A 21,407-nucleotide genomic window follows, 5' to 3' on the forward strand; every position below is an offset into this window, starting at 1 on the left:
CAGGCGGGTCCATCTTTGGGCTTCGTTTGCAACCATTAGAGTGAAGTTGGCTCTTCTAAGGGGATATTGGCATCGGAACATAGATCATATTAATTGAAAAAAAAAATAAAATTTATGTTTTGGCAGTTAGATCACTTAGCTCGGCCACTCTCCATTTAATGACTTTATACAAGGTGACTCTATTGCGGCAAAATACAAAAATATTTTATAAGGAAACTGCACTCTTAATCTTTAACACCCATTTTAATTTTTGTCGATAGAACACTCTAATCAAAAGATATCGAATTTTTACCGTCGAGTTGATACAAATTTAAAAAATTGATTTCGAGCGCGTACCAGACATTGAAAATCACCGGTCGCTTCAAGCGTTGTTTCTGAAAGATCGGTTCATTCTACACAAAAAGTGCTAATTAATATTTTCGTTCAAGATTATTTCTATTACATTTTTTGTTTGATACATTTTTTTCTACGTCGTACAGATTCTTGGTGAACCGATGGTTCATGTTTTCAGCCCACACAAGGGGAGTTTTAGGGGGAAGCCCGAAGGTAGAGGTGGCAAACTATTTTGCATCTTTTTTGGTGTTGTGATTGACATTCTGGGCAAAAGTCAGTTTGTTCGAATGATTTTTAGAGGTCAAATATCTGGCGATTGTACTAAGAGGCACTGTTTTTGGAAGTATTTATGTTCTAAGTTATAATGAATACGAATTTTTGTCAAATAACCACCAATTCCATAAAGATTTTAAATAAAAATATTTTCATTTCGTGTGTCTAAGCCGGAACACAAATAAGAATAGAAAAATAATATTGGTGTATGCTCCTACTACACAATAATCCTTAGTCATGTGGTCGCCCGCGGGCTGCCAATCGTCTAAGCAATGAAAGTTGGCACTCTCGTTCTAAATATACTCAATGAACCTGGTTTATCTGTGACGATGGTTTCGTGAAAACTTTCGTGGATATGGGGAATACGCACATCAAACCCCATCCCCGACAGAGAAATAAGAAACAAGTTCATTGGAAAGCAGCTGGTAAATATGTTTGATATTTTGCTATCAGTGATAACAATTTTTTGCTTTATAGCGCTTATAAAACTGCTTAGAATAAATGAGAGTGTGTTATTTTCGGACGGTTTGAGTGTTGTATTTTTATCTACTTACACCAGCCGAGTGTAGGAATGTTGTTGATATTATAGATTGGTTAAAAAGTTTGGTGGCAAAGCTATAAAATTAAAAAATTATTAAAGTCTGTGTTTTTAGATTAATTACTTACCACTGAGTAAAATTACAGAAATAGCTCTGTAGAATATCGGCATACATTATACAATTGAAACTGACTGAAATTAAGAACTTTGTTCTAACTTAATCTACTTTATATCTAATAATCTAAGAAAATATCCATATTTGATCAAAGAATATGTTTGTCGTTTATTCATTTAGATATAGTGTCTAATAGGTAACCAATTTTTTTTCATCGCTTATAATAAATTGTGTCATGAGGATTGATGGCGAGCTTCCATTAACACGTTCACTGCTACGTTGCTCTCATAGGACCATGCTCTCATAGACCGATGCTGCTTTAGTAGGCCACATTGATCCGATGGTGCCAAGATATAATTTGCCGTACCAGGCCATGTTGGTTTTATGGGGTCAACACCTTTTCTTATAGCTGATGGGCCGGTGCAGCATATTGAACCTATGTACAATTATTGTAGAAATTAACCAACATGGCCTAGAAGCTATATTACACACACCCACATACAATTTCTTACATTTTTTTGTGGTCCCTGTTGAAAAATGATCCCTGTAATAACTAAACATTAATCGCTATACCAGAAATAAAAATCCTTATCTTATTTAATTTTTATGAAGTTCATTAAAACAAGGTATGCACAAAAATGGCTCGTTCGCACAACTTCTGCTAAAGGAATCTATCTTTTTAGTTTTGTTTAGTATATATTGGCGGTCACACTCTTCACTGTTCTTCTCATAACAGTTTTTGCATATCTTTCTTCGCTGATGTTTACTTCCATCTGATTTCTCTTCAATAACGTGATAAACAATTGGTGTAGGTATTTGTTTATCTGAATTTATGTCTTCATTGTGTGTCACTAGATGGTTCACTATCTGCTCTTCTGACACCCATATATTTTCTCCAGTTACAAGCTTGTACAAAATATAAGAATTTACCATAGATGTCGATAATAAGCTATTTTCCTAAACCACTTCTCGATTTTCCTTGGAGAATTAGAGTATGCCCCTAGTTGGTCGGATAAATCAACTGCTTTGCTGCTTCAGAAAAAACGGCCACATACACAGCATACCCGCTGGTTGCTTTGAAACCATTTATCTCAGTAGCCGTTGTAGCTGCTCATATATGCGACACTGAATACGGACAAATTTGCTGAATTGTAACTACTCTTCCAGGATGTATTCTAAGCATTTAGGAATGCAACATCTAAGACCTGTGGAAGGTGCGTCCAATGAGATGGAAAACATAGAATTTCCACCCCATGTTCCCTCGCATAATTAATTACGTCTAGATTTTTCGTATTTGTTGAATGACCATCTAGCAGTAACAGAACTGGTGAATCCTTTAAAAATAAACTCTAGAATACTCGACAAACTTCTTAAACCATGACAAAAACAATGTCATCTCTATCCACCCTTTTTCATTAAGCTCAACTCATCTACCAGGCCATCTAAAAATCCCTATTCCATTCGCTTTCGGGGAAATATTAACATGGGAGGCATATAGGCTCCTGAGGCAGAGATTTTTATTTCAATTCTTGAGGTTATTTTTAATATAAAATCCCCTCCCTTCAGTTGGAGTGGAGTCCACCCCAGGGGAAAAGTACACCTCGGCGTACGGTATATTTTGCTTTTTAAGGTATTTCCTACTTACTGTTAAAATTTTAAGAAAATGATGCCTGTTGATGAAATTCGGAGTTCGGATGAAATTCCGTGATACACTAGATTAGGAGGACGCCCATTGAAAAGATGGAACAATGTAGTTGTCTAGTAGTATCAAAAGAACCAATGAAGTTGAAACTTAGAGCCAGCAGTGAATGTATGAAATATAAGCAAAACATGATGCAACGGTAAAAAAAACATGCAGTAGGCTTAAAGAAAAGAAAAATAAGAAATTAAGGTTTGGTGTTGTGTATCTGGAACTCTTAAATAAAGCTGGTTCTTTACTTTAGATCCTTGGTGTAGACAGCAACACCCACTAAGTGTTGTAGTCACGTTGTAGTATTCATTACGATTTTGCAGTTGCTCTTGTCTACGAAATTCAGAGACATTAACAGGTTAATGTCAAGTTTAACTATTCTCCTTGGTTAATGTTGAATAATGTGTTTGAAAATAATACAACGTTGCCAATTGTATAAAAAATACCTGCAATTTATTCAAACATGACAAACTTCTGTGACACTTAGAGTTGCATAAAATATCAGCTGCCTTACATTAGCACTTTTTTTAACCATATTTGATTTTGCACGAGCATCTTTTATATCCTTGACCACCATATAGAGATAAAGACGCGGCAATCTCACGAAGAGATTTTTTAACAACTAAAACTTTTTCGGTAGCAATAAGGGAAGCTGGACATACACTGAACTGATTTCTTGTAAATAACTGTGGGAATGTGCCCTTTTATGTCCCGATTTTGTAATACATGTTATCTTCAACTGTCATAAAAACGCCTAATATATTTCTTCCATTAGCTCTATCAACATCGGGGACAGGTAATCTAACAATATCACCAATTTTTGCAGCCGGTAACTTATTGAAATTTACTTTCATTTTTTTGCTTGTTGAAGCAAACCATCTTTTGCTTGAAATCTATTTTCGATAATAGATTTCTTTCATCAACATATTAGGCACCTTAAATCATTTTTATTATTTTCGTTAATTTCAGCACAACAGGCTGTATGAACAAACATATTGTACGAGATACATAAGAAAACGTTCGAACAATTAAACTCACAAAAACCACAAACAATTAGGCTGTTATTTGGTATAAGCGTTAATTGAAATATTGGATAATATTCCCCCTATAATACTTCAATCAACGGTATAAGATTCTCATTTAACGTTTAGTTAAATTCGTTTAAATCTTCAAATGTTCCTTCGACTTCTGAGTTAACTAGAAGAAGAAGATTTACAAAATACCAGGACTTGTTGTTTTTGTTTTTGTACTTCGTTTGTTTCATCGATTTCTGTCGTAACTGGAGGAATAATATTTACAGATGTCTTGGAATGGTTGATTTCGTTTGGTACTTCATATTTGTCAGCAACTTCTGTGATAACTGGAGGAATAATGTTTAGAGAAGAGCTAAATTTGTGATTTTCATTTGGTATGTTTGAACTGGTTATAAAAGTTGTACTTGTAAGTAATAAGAACACGAATAATTAATAACAATAATTATTTACTACCCATAGCTTTACAATATACCTGTAGTAGTTCTCTTATCATTGTTACGAGAGTCCGATGAATTTGTTACAGCAACTTTGATATTATTAATCCCACCTTCTTCTGCAATATTTACTTTATCTAATAAATGTTGAAGATCTTCTTCTGTTTCTATTTCTACTTACTTTCCTACTTACTTTCCGTGTCCGGAACACCAACAGCTTTAAATTTTGTGTTTCCAATGGTTGGCCACATAGATGGCCCTGTTATTCGCTAAGAATAGGTCTTCTTGTGTGCAGGTCTCTCTCATCTCTGTGCATGATAGTAGATGGTGACTATTCTGAGCCGCGCCACAGTCGCAGGTATCGTCCTCCTGGTATCCCCATTTCTCCCCCATTTCTTAATCTACTTGGCTGAACTTGGTGGTCATACAAGGGGTGTCTTCGATCCGTCTCCTGCTTCTTTCGTTCTATCTCTGACGTGACCTGTCTTCTGATAGCAGAAGTCTTTTAACTATATGCTAGACCTCTTCGATACCTTCGATAGACCTGTCGGTTTCAGGCAACCAGATATTATACCAACCGTTTCATTTAACGCAACATCGACGTTTTTCCACCTCCAATGTCCTTCGGGCATGCTTGTTTCTAAGGTGGAAAGCACACACCTGGGTTTTTGTAGGATTGGGTTTCAGATGGTTTTCGTCATAGTATAGTGCTAAGAACAATGTTAGATATGCCGACGACACCATGGTGATAGCAGATAGTTTAGAGGGACTTCAGAGGCTAATGGACAGAATAAACGAGTACAGTCAACAGTACGGACTAAACATTAATACCCACAAAACCAAACAAATGATTGTCAGCAAGGAGAATATAAATGGGGCTCATCTATACATTAATGGGACGCAGATAGAGCGAGTAAAACAGTATTGCTACCTGGGAACTATTATAAACGAACAGTGGAGCAATGTACAGGAAATAAAGAGCCGCATAGGAAAGGCAAGAACGGTCTTTAACAAAATGAGCGCCATCTTCAAAAGTCACAACATATCCCTGGATACAAAAATGAGACATTTGAGATGCTATGTTTTCTCTGTGTTGTTGTACGGGGCGGAGGCATGGACGCTTACAGACACCACTATTAAAAAACTTGAAGCATTTGAGATGTGGCTTTATAGAAGAATGCTGAGAATATCATGGACAGCAAGGATCACGAACAAGGAAGTTCTAGAAAAAATGAAGAAGGAACCAGAGATTGTGTTTACGATCAAACGCATAAAATTGCAATATCTGGGACACGTTATGAGAAATCAGCACCGTTACTCCCTGCTGAAGTCTATATTGCAAGGTAAAGTCAAAGGTAAGCGAGGACCCGGTAGAAGGAGAATATCATGGCTGCGGAATTTAAGAACATGGTTTAAGAAAACCTCAACGGAGCTGTTTCGAGCCGCAGCGAGCAAGGTCATGATTGCCAATATGATTTCCAACATCCGAAACGGATAGGAACCAGAAGAAGAAGATAGTGCTAAGTCTTCTAGGGCATCTGTCAATTTTACTTCTACTTCATTGAAGGTACTTTCCTAAGCTGCCACAGCTGTATCATCCGCGTAAATAAACTGTTTTGTTTGTTGGATTTTGGGTTTGTCGTTGGTGTAAATGTTGTATAGCAATGGCGCGAGGACACTTCCCTGTGGGAGTCCATTTTTTTGATCCCTCCACCGACTGTTCTTGGACTGGAGCGTTACGTAGAAGCGTCTATTCTGGAGAAGACATTTCATTATTCTTGTTAGTCGGAAATCCTTCGTAATTTCGTAGAGTTTTACCAGTAGCCGTTGATGGTTAATTGTGTCATAGGCGGCAGTCAGGTCTATGAACGCTACTCCTGTTATTTATTTCCATTCAAACCCATCTTCAATATGTTGGGTGAGATTAAGAGTTTGACTGCAGCAGTATTTTCCGGGTCTAAACCCTGCTTGTTCAGGAATAATTTTAGTGTCCACAGATTTAGCGATCTGGTTTAGTATCATTCTTTCGAACGCCTTGAAAAGGTGACACAAAAGAGAGACAGGTCTAAAACTCTTTGTATCTGCCGGATCCTTTCCTGGTTTTAAAGGCCACCATTCTAGCTTTCCTCCAGATTTTGGGGATTTGGAATATACGGACATCATCGTTTGTACGAACCACTCTAGAGTTTTTGGTCCAAAGTTTTGTTCTGTTCGTATATCGTCTAGGCCAGCCGCTTTATTATCTTTTCTTTGGTAGATCGTACCGCTCATCTCCTCCAGACAAAAGGAGGTACCTAGAACATCCTCTTCTTCTATTTCATTACTACAGTCCTTTGGAAAGATAAAATCCGATAGACCAACTTTTATTTTCGAACCAAACATTGCTTCGTAGGGAGACTGTTTTATTTGCATCCACGTTATTAGAATATACTGAATGTCACGATTACTCCTTTCGACTGACTATGCCGAGGCTTTCCATGAACAATTTTTAAATCTGGCCACATATTTTTCAGTTAATTTATTACTGTGTTAACGAACTCACGGCCATTATCTAATTGGAGTATTGAAGGTGCTCCAAAAATGCAGAAAATTTCTACCAAATGTGTAGCTACTTCATCTGCCTTTTTTGAAGTTAAAGATCTTAATTTTACGAATTTTGTAAGGTGATCCTGATATACAAAGATGAAACGAAATTGTCCATCAGCTACGGATTACATATCGATCAAATCAACTTGACACCGACTCTTCATGACTAGACTGGTGAATCTCGATATTAACTGGAAAATATTGAGATTAACTTGATTTCATCAGTTTCAAATATTTCATCAAATAAAACCAATCAGTTTTTTGTCCTTCGCAACCTGTAGAAGTCAAGCATAGGATTTTAAAAGAAATATATAGGGCACTATTGTTTATTGATACTAAACCTAATTTTTCCAATAAAGAGTATAGCAAATTCATAATCAAGTTAATTTTAAATTTGGCACTGAGGCAAAGTAGTAAATTTGCGTATAACATAAAATCTATTTGCATAAAGTGAAGTGAATTTAATTACAGACAAACTTGAAAGGTATGCTGGATATACAAAAAGTAATACTTAGTGAAGGTCGAGAAGGAAATAGATAATAATGAAATTTAAATTTTTTAAACTTGTCCACCTTCCAACTTTTTTTGGACTTATAATATTTGGTCTCTATAGGCAGAAAATGATCTAATAAAATAGTTTTTCCAAAGAGACATGCTATGATTTTCTTTTTCGAAAATTTATGTTTGAATTTTATGACATGAAAACTGGGTTGGCGCCATTGCAAAGATTGTCATTTTGACTCAGCAGTGTAGTGATTCACGTTTTGTAGTGATTACGTTTTATAGTGATTATGTTTTGTATCCTCATCATTATCATTCTGGTTTTACATCCCTGCGTGGGTCCTAGCCTCCTCAAAAATTTCTCTCCAGTCGTCGCTATCCATCGCCTTTCTCTGCAAAGTAAGTATTCCCATATTTCTCATGTCTTCATCGATGTTATCAAGGAACCTTGTTCTGGGTCTTCCTCTTGTTCTCTGATCAATGGGTCTATCAAGGAGCGTTTTTCTAGCTGGGTCATTTTGTTCCATCCGCATTACATGTTCTATCCACCTCAGTAGTCCTCTTTTAATATGTTTTACGATATCAGGTTCCTGGTATATTTTATAAATTTTCGAAGTTGTATCGTCTTCTCCACACTCCATTGTCATTCACTGCTCCATAGATTCGCCTTAGTACTTTTCTAACATGTTTTCATTATTTTTAGAGTCCAGGTCTCTGACCATATGTTAGGACTGGACGTATTATTGTTTTGTAGAGTTTTATTTTTGTATTTCTCGATATAATTGTGGATTTAAGGAGGAGATTGAGCCCAAAATAGCATCTGTTGGCCTGTCAAATTCTTCGGTTTATCTCTGCGGTAGTATTATTTTTAGTGTTAAGGAGCGCTCCGAGGTATACAAATTCGTTCACTGCTTCGATGACGTCGTTTTCTATAACGAGTGATCGTAGGATTTGTGGTTGCGTGCTTATTTTCATATACTTCGTTTTGTTGGTGTTTATTATTAAACCCATTTTTGTAGCTGATTCTTTTAATGCTACACACGCCTCTCGTACAGCGTTTTCCGTTTTCCCAACAATATTGATATCATCAGCATAAGCCAGGATTTACACTGATTTATTACATATTGAACCAGTGGTTGTGATTTGTGACATACGTATTACTTTTTCCAGAGCAAGATTTAACAGTATACAAGACAGAGGGTCTCCCTGGCGCAGCCTATTATTTGTTTTGTTTTATAACGTTGTAGAAATTCACATGTAGCTGAAATACTGTACAGTGTAATATACACACCGTGCACACAACTCTTTAAGCCCAATTTTTTTAATACATGCGGATTTCATATTCAGTGACACAAGACGCCGTTTTATCAGTGATTTGGAATTCTGTTTTTCACACCATGTTAGAAATTCTAGTATTTATATATATTTTTTTTATATATTTCTGATCTTTGTTATACTTATAAAAAACGAACTTGGTTCTGTTTTTCTTCAAAAAAATATTACTTTTCTGTGTCCATGGTTCTAGAGTTGAACTTTTTTATGTTTTACTTTTATCAAATTGGCGGCTACAAATTCTCGTAAGGTCTTCTTCTTCTACTTTCTTTACATAAGTAAAGGTTTCCTTGTTCATTGGTGGGTTGTTGCTTCTATAGAAGATTGTCACTCCATCTCTTACGCGATCTATTGATACTTCTTCTATAAAAAAAGCCACAGTTAGAATGCAGTGTTGTTCATAGGGAGCGCAGCGATACCGCTTATGTCGGCACAGTGGTAGGTGTGTGGTAGTTTGGCGATAGACTGAGAAATCAAAACCGTTCGCGCTTCGTTTTAAAAATCTTTACTCATTAATTTACCTGAGTTAAATAAGAGAATAAACAAAAAAAAAATTATTTCTATAAAAAATGCTCGTGTACATAAAATATCTAATACCTCGTAAATACTTATATACATATATACAAAAAAATGCAAGTAGTTTAGCCTATACAATACGATAAATATATATACTTATATAATTTCTAGTGTTAATAATGATAGTCTTTTATACAACCGTAGGCAATTGTTGTGTGCGCGTATATTCCAGTGCTATGATTCGTAAATTCGGTCCTGATGCGCCGCTCGGGGCAAAGCGGCAACGTGGTTGGCCGTTCTTCCATAAGAAATACATTGCCTATCTTACCTGAAATACATTATAACTATGGCTTCTACTATACCACTTGGTGATTTGTCCCCTGCTATTTTAACGACTCTTGTGGCCATTCTACTGATGTGATTGTTCCATTATTTTTTCTATTTAGTGTCTAGTTTTTTGTTCAAATCTCGTCACTTCTTATTCGGTTTTTCAGTGTGTTTCCTGTAAATCTTGTCAATATTCTCATTACTGCTGTTTCCAGTACCCTTTTGTTTTGGCTATGTCCATCGACTTCCACTTTATATCTTATTGGTTCTTTACTGATTACTATTATTTTTATTCTTGTAAGTTATTCTTTGAAATTTTTTTTTCTATAATTATTGTAAGCTTATTGATTTACTTTTAGATGAACTGCTGGTGTGTGTATTCATATATGAAACGCTTTTATTAAAATGTGAAGTACCACTTGTTATATACGCTTATATACAGGGTGTTTCAAAAAGGTATGTCATAAATTAAATCACGCATTTCGGGGACAAAAATAAATTGATTGAATCCAACTTACCTTAGTACAAAAGTGTACACAAAAAAGTTACAGCCCTTTGAAGTTGCAAAATAAAAATTGTTTTTTTGCATTATCTCCTAAACTACTTGACATTTTGTAATAAAAATGAACACGTTACTTTCTTGTTCCGAAAGCATTTTTCATAAAAAGGAAAGAACAAAATCTAAGCTCACAGAAAAATTTTAAGAGGGTGTGCAGCGCTAAATCCCCCCAAACTTTTGAGTACGTTTAAATCAAATGAATTGTGTGGCATCATTAGTTTAACACATTATTTTTAAAAAAATTTTGCCTCCTATCACTTTTTTCAAAAAACAGTTTTTATTGAGTTACGGCCCTTTTGATTAACCTTTAAAAAATTACGCGCAACTAAATAAATGGCTTAAATGAATTAACAAGTACAAAAAATGTCTATAACCTCTATAAATATGATATTACAATAAATGTTTAAAATGACCCCCATTTTCTTCAATACACATTCGGTATCGTTTTAATAGGGAAAACCAAATGAGCTGAAAAATCATATTTTTCTGACGAAATTGATTTGCAGCTTCAATTATTCTAACCCTCAATTGTTGTTCGTTGTCTATTGTTACAGAATACACTTTCTCTTTTATAAACCCCCAAAAGCAAAAGTCTATGGGGTTAAAACCTGGACTTCTGAGTGGCCAAGAAATAGGTGCGTCACGACCCCTTCCAATCCACCAACCAGGATACTACCTGCAAAGGTATTCCCGGACTTCATTACTAATATATTAATAATAATTGTAATGCGGTGGAGCGCCATCTTGTAGAAACCACATATTTTGCCTTATTGCAATATTCTCGTCTTCCAAATACTCTTGTAAATCGTTTGCCAAGAACTGCAAATAATTATCACCATGTAAATTGTAGGGAAGAAATACTGGGCCTATTAGATTGTTATCCACAATTCCTGCCCAAACATTAACTTTGAAAGTCCTTTGGTGATGAGTCGTTTGTTTAGCGTGAGAATTTTTGTCGGTCCAAATGTGCTCGATATGATGGTTTGATATTCCATTTCTACTGAAGGTAGCCTCGTCGATAAACAAAATATTTCTAATAAAATTAACATTTCGAGTGTTTTCCATTAACAACCAATCGCAAAATCCAATCCTTTTAAGATAATCTTCAACCAATAACTCTTGAACCGTTGTTAAGTGATAGGGTTTAAGCAGCTGATCTTTCAAACGCCTCCAAACCCTTACGTGAAGAACATTTTGTTGAGCAGCTATTACCCTTGTACTTGTTCCAGGGACTTCTTCAATGATTTCTAAAATGTCTTCATCAGTTGCATCCATTATTGGACGACCACTATTGCGAGAAACTTGCGGCTGGAATGTACCCGTTATCCGTAAACGACGATCAATGGTCAGAAATAATCGTCTATCGGGTGTATTTCGATTGAGGTATTTTACTGCATAACGCTTTGCGGCTGCTGCACTATTTCCTTGACATTCACCTACGATATTCCCGATAGTTTATTGAAATCATAATTTAATCTGATCCAACTTACCCAAAGTTAAATGCATATCTGCCATTTCCTGAAATGTGTAGGCCATTGTAATATCACAATTTTTAATATTATTCTTATTCACACAATAAATGATAGCTTCAAATTATTGACTATTATTGATGGAACTGTTTGTAATTATTGTATCCGTAGAAACTAATTTAATTTTATGGCCAACTAGAAAAAACCTAGTTTTTCGAAAAAGTGATAAGAGGCAAAAAAGTTTTAAAAATAATGTGTTAAACTAATGATGCCACAAAATTCATTTTATTTGAAGTAATCAAAAGTTTGGGGGGATTTAGGGCTGCACACTCTCCTTAAATTTTTTCTGTGCGCTTAGATTTTGTTGTTTTTATTGTATAAAAAATGCTTTCAGAACAAGAAAGTAACGTGTCCATTTTTATTACAAAATGTCAAGTAGTTTAGGAGATAATGCAAAAAAACAATTTTTATTTTGCAACTTCAAAGGACTGTAACTTTTTTTATCTACACTTTTGTACTAAGGTAAGTTGGATTCAATCAATTTATTTTTGTCCCCGGAATGTGTGATTTAATTTATGGTATACCTTTTTGAAACACCCTGTATAAATTATGTTACAGAAACCAATTGCTTACATTTTTTGCTTTTGCAGTAGATTGCTTCAGTAGTACGAGTAGGCTTAGCAGAATAATATTAGGTTTGTAATTATATGCTTACTTTATGAAACAAAAAATACAATAAACAATATCATTGGTTTATAAACTTCACGCTTTTACTAATATGTATTAAAATAATTAATAGTTAATAAAAAAAAAACAATTTAAATATTAAAATTCAAACTTAGTTTCAGGGAAATAATAATGAAGTTAAAATAAGAATTTTATTTTACTTTGCCATTGTAAAGACACACAATTTAGAAACTACGGATTAATAACTTTCGAACGATCGAAAAAAAAGTTTTTGCTTATTGTATTTTTAAAACATACATGTGTTTGTGACTTGTTTGTTTTGATATCTAATAAATCATATTAAATATATCTCAATGCCTCAAGACTATATATAGATCGACGACAACAATAACAACGCGGGTGCACATCAATAAAGAGGCAAAACATATTAGAACACTTTCCATCATCTATTAAAAGTATAGAAATTATTCTGTACAAATATGTTTGTACAAAATAATTTTGTACGTATGATACCACAATACTCTTTATATGTATGTTCACATTTAAAACGTCTTTGTAGACGTTTTTAAAATGTTTTCTAATAAAAAAAGGTTTTCACGATGTTTTTTATTTACATCATATTTCAGTATTACTCAATTACTTCAGTGCTCATAAGTTCTTTAAATTTTTCTGCGAACTTATGTATTTATAATTTTAGGTTTAGGTTATAAGAATAATGGTATTCTTGCGTGATGGTATACTATAGCAGTATACCATAGTATAATCAACACCAGACTATATCAGATAGTACAAGACGAGTTTCTTGTGCAACCACTCTTAATCAACAGTAATCCTAGAGGAAAATTCTGAAAGCATAAACTTCCAGCCCAGTGTATAGGCGGACGTTTATGCTCCGGAATAAAACGAGGCGGAGAAGAATGTAACGAAATATACAACCTAATAAGAAGGATTTGGAAAGAAGAAAGAATGCACGAAGAATGAAAAACAGGGTGGATATTTGGTGTTCTAAAGAAAGGAGACACCACACAATGTAACAACTATAGAGGAGTAAAGTGCTACAAAATATTGACATCATTAATCGTACAAATACTACTCAAAATACATTGAAACTAAAATAGGAGACTACCGGGAGGGATTTAGAGAGAAAAGGTCAACAATAGACGCAATACACATAATCACACAGTCAAATGAGAAGTGTTACGTACATTACATCGACTTGCATATCCTGTTCATAGATTTCAAGCAAGCATTTGACAGCGTAATAAGACGTACCTAATAAAAGACCTGAAAAACCTCAAAAAATGAAGCTCGTAAAGCTTACGAAAATGACAATGAAAGGATCGACGGCAGCAATAATAACAGATGACGGCATCTCCAAAAATATAGAAATAGCAACTGGAGTACGACAGGGCGACTCTCCATCAACATCATTATTTAATGGCGCTATAGAAGGGACAATAAGAACTACCAAAAGGAAAGGTACAATATTATAACATCGACGTTGCAATCGACGATTAGCAGAAACCTAAAAAGTTTATAGGCAGAAAGTGTGAAGGAAAACATACAAAAGGGGTTTGACAATAAATTAAGATAAAAAATAATTAATATGCTCAAGAAAAAATACAGTTAATATGATAAGGTTAAATATTGGCGAATATGAGTTTGAACGATTTTGAAATTTTGAAGTTTTTATAACCACATATACGAAACTGGAACACTGCCACGAATATGGTTGGAGTCTACATTTATCCCACTTCCAAAAAAACCTAATATATCATCATGTAAAGACTTTAGACTAATTAGTCTCATGAGTCACTCTCTCAAGCTATTTCATAGGATAATTCTTAATAGAAACAAGCAGAAATGTGAAGACACAATGGGAAATAAACAATTCGGTTTCAGAGAAGGATTGGGAACAAGGGAAGCTTTGTTCTCAATGCTAACACTATTTCAACGATCATGGGAAGTACAGAAACCAATTTACGTCTGTTTTATAGATTTTGAGAAGGCGTTTGATAGGGTTCAACATGGTAGGCTGTTCGAATATCTAGAAATGATTGGAATAGATGATAAAGATCTGAGACTTTTACAACATCTATATTGGTAGACGGCAAAGAAACAGACAACATTTGTATTCAAAGAGGTGTTAGACAGGGTTGTGTGTTGTCCCCAACTTTGTTTAACGTTTACTCAGAAATAATTTTTAACGAAGCCTTGGAAATGCAATGTGGAGTTCGAATCGGAGGAGAAACTATTAACAACATCAGATACGCAGATCTAATATCGAAGATCTCCAATTCCTTATAAATCGAGTCACTAGAGAATGCTCTAATAACGGACTAAGCATAAATACAACAAAGACAAAGTTACTTGTGGTTAGTAAACAAGACCTCGGCGCTATACAACTAATTGTCAATAATGAACCAATAACAAAAGTTAACCATTTTAAATACCTAGGATGTTGGATAAACGAGACGCCAAATCCGAATGAAGATATTAAAACTCGTATAGAAATTGCAAGAGGAGCATTTATGAAACTTAGATCTATTCTGAGCATTCTCAGCTGAACTTACAGCTGAGAATTAAGTTTCTAAAATGTTATGTGTATCCTGTATTACTGTATGGATGTGAAACCTGGATTATGAAGGTTAACATGATGAACAAATTAGAAGCCTTCGAGATGTGGTTATATCGTAGAATGCTCAGAATATCATGGGTTCAACACATTTCAAACAGAGAAGTCTTGAACAGAGTAGCTCAAGGTGAAGGCGACTTAATAAAGATGATAAAAAAGAGAAAACTCGAATATCTGGGGCATATAATGAGAGGAAGCAGATACAGGATAATGCAGTTGATACTCAACGGAAATATCTACGGAAAAAGAGGAATTGGCAGGAATAAATACTCATGACTCCGAAACTCAATGGACTGGCTTATCAGCAGATGAATTAATGATAGTAGCATAGTAATCAATAAAAGAATTTTAGCAAGAAACAGAACTTACTGGAAATACAACTTCCTCAAAGATAAGAAGATTACTCTGAATACTAAACTGAAAATTTACAGAGTAGCAACTAGACCAATAATCACATATGGTGCTGAAGTAACGTGCCTGACACAGAAGGATGAAGAAAGACTGAGGATCCCAGCAGATTTACTAAACTTAGGTAATAATGAATTTAGAAAACTGATGAACTACGAAATAAGAGAACTTTTGAAAGGAGAAGAAACCATCAGATTTATCAACGCACAGGGAAAAGCAGTTATCAAGAAATTCATCAAATGGAGACCAGTATCAGGCACACCACGATGAAGACTGAAAACGAGTTGGAAGATCCAGATAATTACGGTCATTAAAAAAATGGGAGTTAGAGAATAGAAAAGTATAAGCAAAAACAAGAAAGAATGTACAAATATTGTAGAGGATGCCAAGTCACACAATCAAGTCATTAAACTCAAATGTTAATGCGGTCTGATTCCCCGAGACAAATGAATCAGAAGAGCCCAAAGAGGGCGGCAATCACTCCGCTAGGAGTGTAGACGCCATGATGCTAGTAGACGCCAATAACATACGTTACGTAAAAGAAGGACATACTAAAATGAAAGTATCAGTATTAGTATTGATCAAATAAAATTGAAGACAGAACAATAAATTATTACTAAAATTGCAACATACAAAGCCTAAAAAATGACAGCTTACAGTGCTTGTACCAAAGGAGATTTGATGGAAAATTTAAAGCATAGAAGAAAACAATAGAATAAAAATTCAAACACATAACGAACAGTATCAAAGAAGTAACAGGTTATGCAGTTTCTCAAATGGTTATAAGTTAGTCTTGCTTAAATTTTACTAGAAAAAAAAACTTTTTACACTTTAATGATAGTGTCAACTATTTCCGAAATCACATACACAAAAATATTTCGAATTATGTGGGTGCGACTATTTAATCGACTTGATTAACATTAACACATCTTAACCTAAAACTTTTTGACGTCAAAAAATTGGCATGACATTTATTTCTTTTGCACCACATCCAAGTATTACATAAAATGTGTATTTCCTGTATATGCTAAAACATTTTTTTTTATAAATATTACAAAATATCTTATTTTAGACAATAAAGAAAAAACCTGAATAATATATCTTCTTATTTTTTGATAATATTATCCCTGTTCGTGCTTCGAATGCCTTGTTATTGGATCAGTAGATCTTTTTCTATGATTTCTTATACTTTTTCAAACTTTTAGTGATTGATTTTGTATTATTTTTACTACGATTATAATTCATTTATAGATTTTTACTCATTTGTTAGACAATTTTCAAACAAATTTTTATAGCTATAATTCAGTATTTCTAAGTAGTTGAATTCCTTTCTTGCTTAGTTATTTTGCCATCCACTTGACGTTTGCGTCTTATGATATTCTTAGAGATTGTCATATAGTTTGTGATGTATCGACATCACGTATCAGTTCTTTGATTTCCCATTTTGTTTCTACTTTTACACAATTTCTTCCTATACTTTTAATTTCCTTAATATTGTTAATCTTTAATTTTTGATGTAAAATATCTTTTACAACCACCGGGTGCAATCGGCCTATATTCTGATCATTCATCTTTTACACATAAACACAACAATTTTGAAAGTCGTAATTACTAGGATTAATATTAAAAAGTTTTACTTTCGGAAAGTAACGAACACTAACATATCAAAAAAGAAAACACCATGGTTTAGAGAGGAAGTGAAGACAAAATGCGAAGAAAAGAAGAAAGCCTTTTTACAATACAGAACACAACAAATACAACAGGCATACAACCACTATAAACGAATAAGAACTGAAACGAATACTTTAGTTAGACAAATAAAAAGGGAACATTGGCAGGGCTAGAGAAACTAATAAAAACTAAAAACATTCAGAAGGAAACATGGGTAGACTACTTTTGATCCCTATTTGCTAAAGATGACTGTAATGAACCATCAACATCAGAGGTGACGACAAACGAAGATATAAATAAAAAGAGGTTAAATCTTTGTAAATTGGTATATTTAAAAAACCCTTAAAAGGGCTACATCACATAACATGAACGTTTTCGGAATACGTTCGGAAAACGTTCGTGTTATGTGATGTAGCCCTTTTAAGGGTTTTTTAAATATAGCCATTTACAAAGATTTAACCTCTTTTTATTTATATCTTCGTTTGTCGTTTTCCGAACGTATTCCGAAAACGTTCATGTTATGTGATGTAGCCCTTTTAAGGGTTTTTTAAATATACCCATTTACAGTTAAGATTTAACCTCTTTTTGTGATACGTGGTATACAGCCAGCTGCAGGAATTATTTTCCTTGTGGATTTTGAAGATATAAATATTGAGGAGGAAGAGGTAAAGGAAGCGTTAAGGAAATTAAAAAATAGAAAATCACCAGGAGAGGAGAGAATATTGAAAGAACTTCTAAAGTACGGAGGACCAGATCTGACCAAACAACTATTAAAAATAATCCAAAAAATATTAGAACAAAACAGCATTCCTCAAGATTGGAGATCAAGCATCCTAATATCTCTCTTCAAAAAGCGAGACAAATCAAAATCAACCAAAACAACACAATAAAATTAAAAGTAGAAGAAGAACTAACCCACCCTATTGAAGCTGGCAATGGGATAAGAGAGGGAGATTCCCTGAGTCCTCTATTGTTCAACCTGATTATGCAGGAAATAAAAACAAGTAAGAACTAAAAAATACCAGATACCAAATGAGAGAAAAAGAACTTAAAATAATCTGCTATACAGACGACGCAATACTACTCTCTCAAAGTGAAGATGATTTACAACGTATGCTGCACCGATTTAATATAACCGCCAGAAAATTTAACATGTTAATTTACCCAGAAAAGACAAAGTGCATGAGCAAATTTACTAAGATGTAAATTGGAGCTGTAAGGTCAGATAATAGAACAAGTGATGGAGTTTAAATATCTAGGCATCACATTATCTAGTTACGGAAAGCTCGAAACTGCAGTTGAAGATCAGGTGAATAGAGCAAACAGAGACGCAGGCTGCCTGAATGAAACAATATAGAGAAATAAGAATATAAGGAAAGAAACGAAAGGCAAAATTTACAAAACAGTCATCAGACCAATAATGACATACGCGGTAGTAACAAGACCTAACACAGAGAGGACAAAAGGGTATTAGAAACAGCAGAGATGAAAACACTTTAAAAAATTGATGGTAAGACACTATGGGACGGAGTTAGAAGTACAGATATACGACGTAGATGCAAGATGGAGAACATCAACAACTGGGTATGGGTATATCAACAAGAAATAGAATGGAATGATCATATAAGCCGAATGACAACAAATAGAGTAGTAAAGACGACAAGAGACAGTTCCCAATAGGAAGACGATCAGTAGGAAAACCACGAAAACGATGGAATGACAACTTAATGGAGGCACATTGAAAAACAGACATAGTCATGTCTATATAAAAAGGAGACGAAGAAGAAGTCTTACTTTCATTATAGCAGGAGAAACAGTGGTGTTAATTCCTGTATCCATAACTTATTCATCAACAGTAACAACTTCAGAAGTATGTAGTTCGGGCAATGGCGTCTTATTGATATTTTCCCCCATTAGGGGAGAGTCTACTGTCTTTGAAGGACACGATCACTTCAAATATGCTTCTGACTACGTTCCAATCCAGATTTTCTAGTGCATGGCCTATCTTGGGTAAGGCCAAATTCTTGATGTCATAATTGCCCACGATTTTTTTCAAATTAGTTAGAGCGCACCATATATCCTCGTAGCTTGCCCTGTCTGTATATGACTTCCTGGTCACCATATACAGCAACTTCTTATAAAATATGATGAGATGAATAAGACAGAGAAGATTATTTTTCACGTTAGGAACGGCTATGAATAACTGTTCTGATGAGACTTACGACTTACGATACGAAATACGTATCAACAGATACATAGACGCTTTGAACGTGAAATCAAATCTTTTCTGTCTTTTTCATGAATGAGATTCCTTTAGTCATCTCAAGATCTTGAGCAACGCAGTGGGCTAGAGAGACGTTATGCGGAACACTAAAAAGATCCTGTTGAACTTCTGTGGTCACTCCGAATCTAGCACTCTTTCTCTCTGCGTAATTTGACATACATTTATTAAATCTTGGTCGCCGGTCATCTTTGATCTCATGTTGAAGGGTTCGTGCTTCTGTTTCATTTGAGCCAGCATAAGGTGCAAGACGATTTATGTGAACTACTGTTGGTTTACCTTTCGGCAACTTCTTAATTTGGTATATTACGTCATTTATTCTCTTTTTCATTTCATACGGACCTTCCCATTGTCTTTGCAGTTTAGGAGACAAGCCTCCACGACGTTGTGGATTATAAAGCCAATCAAGATCACCTACTGCATAGCTTTCATTCTCGCATCGAGAATCATATTGATCTTTCATTCTGTCACTGGCTAACTGTGATGTGTTGTCGGGCAAGTTCATGAATGTTGTTCATTCTTAACTTCAGGTGGTCAACATAATCTTCGCTTGCAACATGTTCTTCGGAAGGTCTGTAGCCAAACTCTAGGTCGCAGAGCAAACGAACTTTACGACCTAACATCAGACAGGTTGGAGTCTGGTCTGTAGTTTCAATCACGGTCGAGAGGTAGGCCATTAGAAATAAATGAATGTGCTGGTCCCAATCTCTTTGATGTTCTGATACAACTTTGGACAGGTGTTTACCCATCGTTCGGTTCATCCTTTTGACAATTCCATCTGATTGAGGATGGAGGGGAGTCGTTCTGGTCTTATTGACACCAATAAATTTACAAACGTTTTGGAAAAGGGTTAACTCGAAGTTTCGCCCTTCCGGAGTGGAAGGGCGAAGGAGTTCCCTTCTCCAAGGGAACACTAAATCGGCTAAAGAATTATTTAACAAGTACCTTTGCAACGGTAGCAGCTTCTTGATTTGGTATTGCATAGGTCTCAGTCCATTTCGTAAAATATTCCATGGCTACCAGGATATATTTATTTTCCCTATTCGTCTCTGGAAATTGACCCGCAATGTCGATTGCTACTCTTTCCATAGGACTACCAACATTGTACTGTTTTTTGAAGGACATCATCTTTACAGTTCATCTAATAGAACCGTTCTCGAATCGCAGATTTTTGCAGAGAATCTTCGTAATACCAAAGTATCCACCTGGTGCACCGTCATGCAACTGACGCAATACTTCTGATAATTTACTTTTAGGTGTAATCAACTAAGCTTGAATTGTGTATTATCATCGTTCTCAAAGGTTTTATACAGAAGATCATCTTTTAGTACTAGGCAATTTCATTGGTTCCAGTAACACTTAACTTCTGGACTACATGCACCGATGTCTTGCCAAGAAGGTCTTTCACTTCGACGAATCCAATCCAATACTCTTTTTATATATTGATCATTTGCTTGAGCGTCTTGTAGCTGATGAGGCTGCCATTGATCATTAATAACGGTGGTTCGTCTCACGGGGCAAAGTCGTTCTCCTAATTTAAGACAGTGATTACAATTTGCACTGTATAGCCGTCTTGACTAAGCATCAGCATTTAAAAGACTTTTTTCAGCCCGGTGTTCGATCTGTTCTAGCTTCTGATTGTTGTATTATTTTCTTGCAATTTACGGCGAATGTGACCTACGTCGCCACCATTCCAACATCGGGTTTCGCGTCTCTTCGGCATCGTGTTACGAACTACTTTCCGTACGATTTCCTCCATACGTTTATCGTTTTGTTCGTCGCTCTCTTCAGAGGTTCGTACTCGATAGCTCCGTGAAGCTCAACTAGTTGTTTCGTGTTCCAAGGCAATGGCGAGCGCTTCATATAAAACTTTCGGTCTTATTAGTTGTAAAGTTTTCTGTAGTTCACTGTCTCTCAACCCATTTACGAAGGTATCTACAGCAATTTCTTCCAAAATGTTATCTGGTACCTCCGGATAAGCCAACCTCGCTACACGAGCAACATCTACTTGCATTTTT

At 35.1% G+C, this 21,407-nt stretch overlaps 1 protein-coding gene across 2 annotated transcripts in view; it reads left to right on the forward strand.

Moving 5' to 3' along the window:
* The first annotated feature begins 856 nt into the window (after positions 1-856).
* The window catches only part of MnM (myomesin and myosin binding protein), a 41,239-nt gene continuing 20,688 nt past the window's right edge, over positions 857-21,407 (forward strand). The window contains exons 1-2 of one of the 2 annotated variants that reach the window (XM_072543976.1): positions 857-1,031; positions 12,358-12,402. In XM_072543976.1, the coding sequence (XP_072400077.1) occupies positions 962-1,031; positions 12,358-12,402 (115 nt within the window). In that variant the 5' untranslated portion in view covers positions 857-961. The remainder of the gene's footprint in view (positions 1,032-12,357; positions 12,403-21,407) is intronic. The other variant, XM_072543977.1, reaches the window with a different exon arrangement.

This window comes from Diabrotica undecimpunctata, chromosome 9, assembly GCF_040954645.1.
Source record: "Diabrotica undecimpunctata isolate CICGRU chromosome 9, icDiaUnde3, whole genome shotgun sequence".
NCBI classification, from domain to species: Eukaryota; Metazoa; Arthropoda; class Insecta; order Coleoptera; family Chrysomelidae; genus Diabrotica; species Diabrotica undecimpunctata.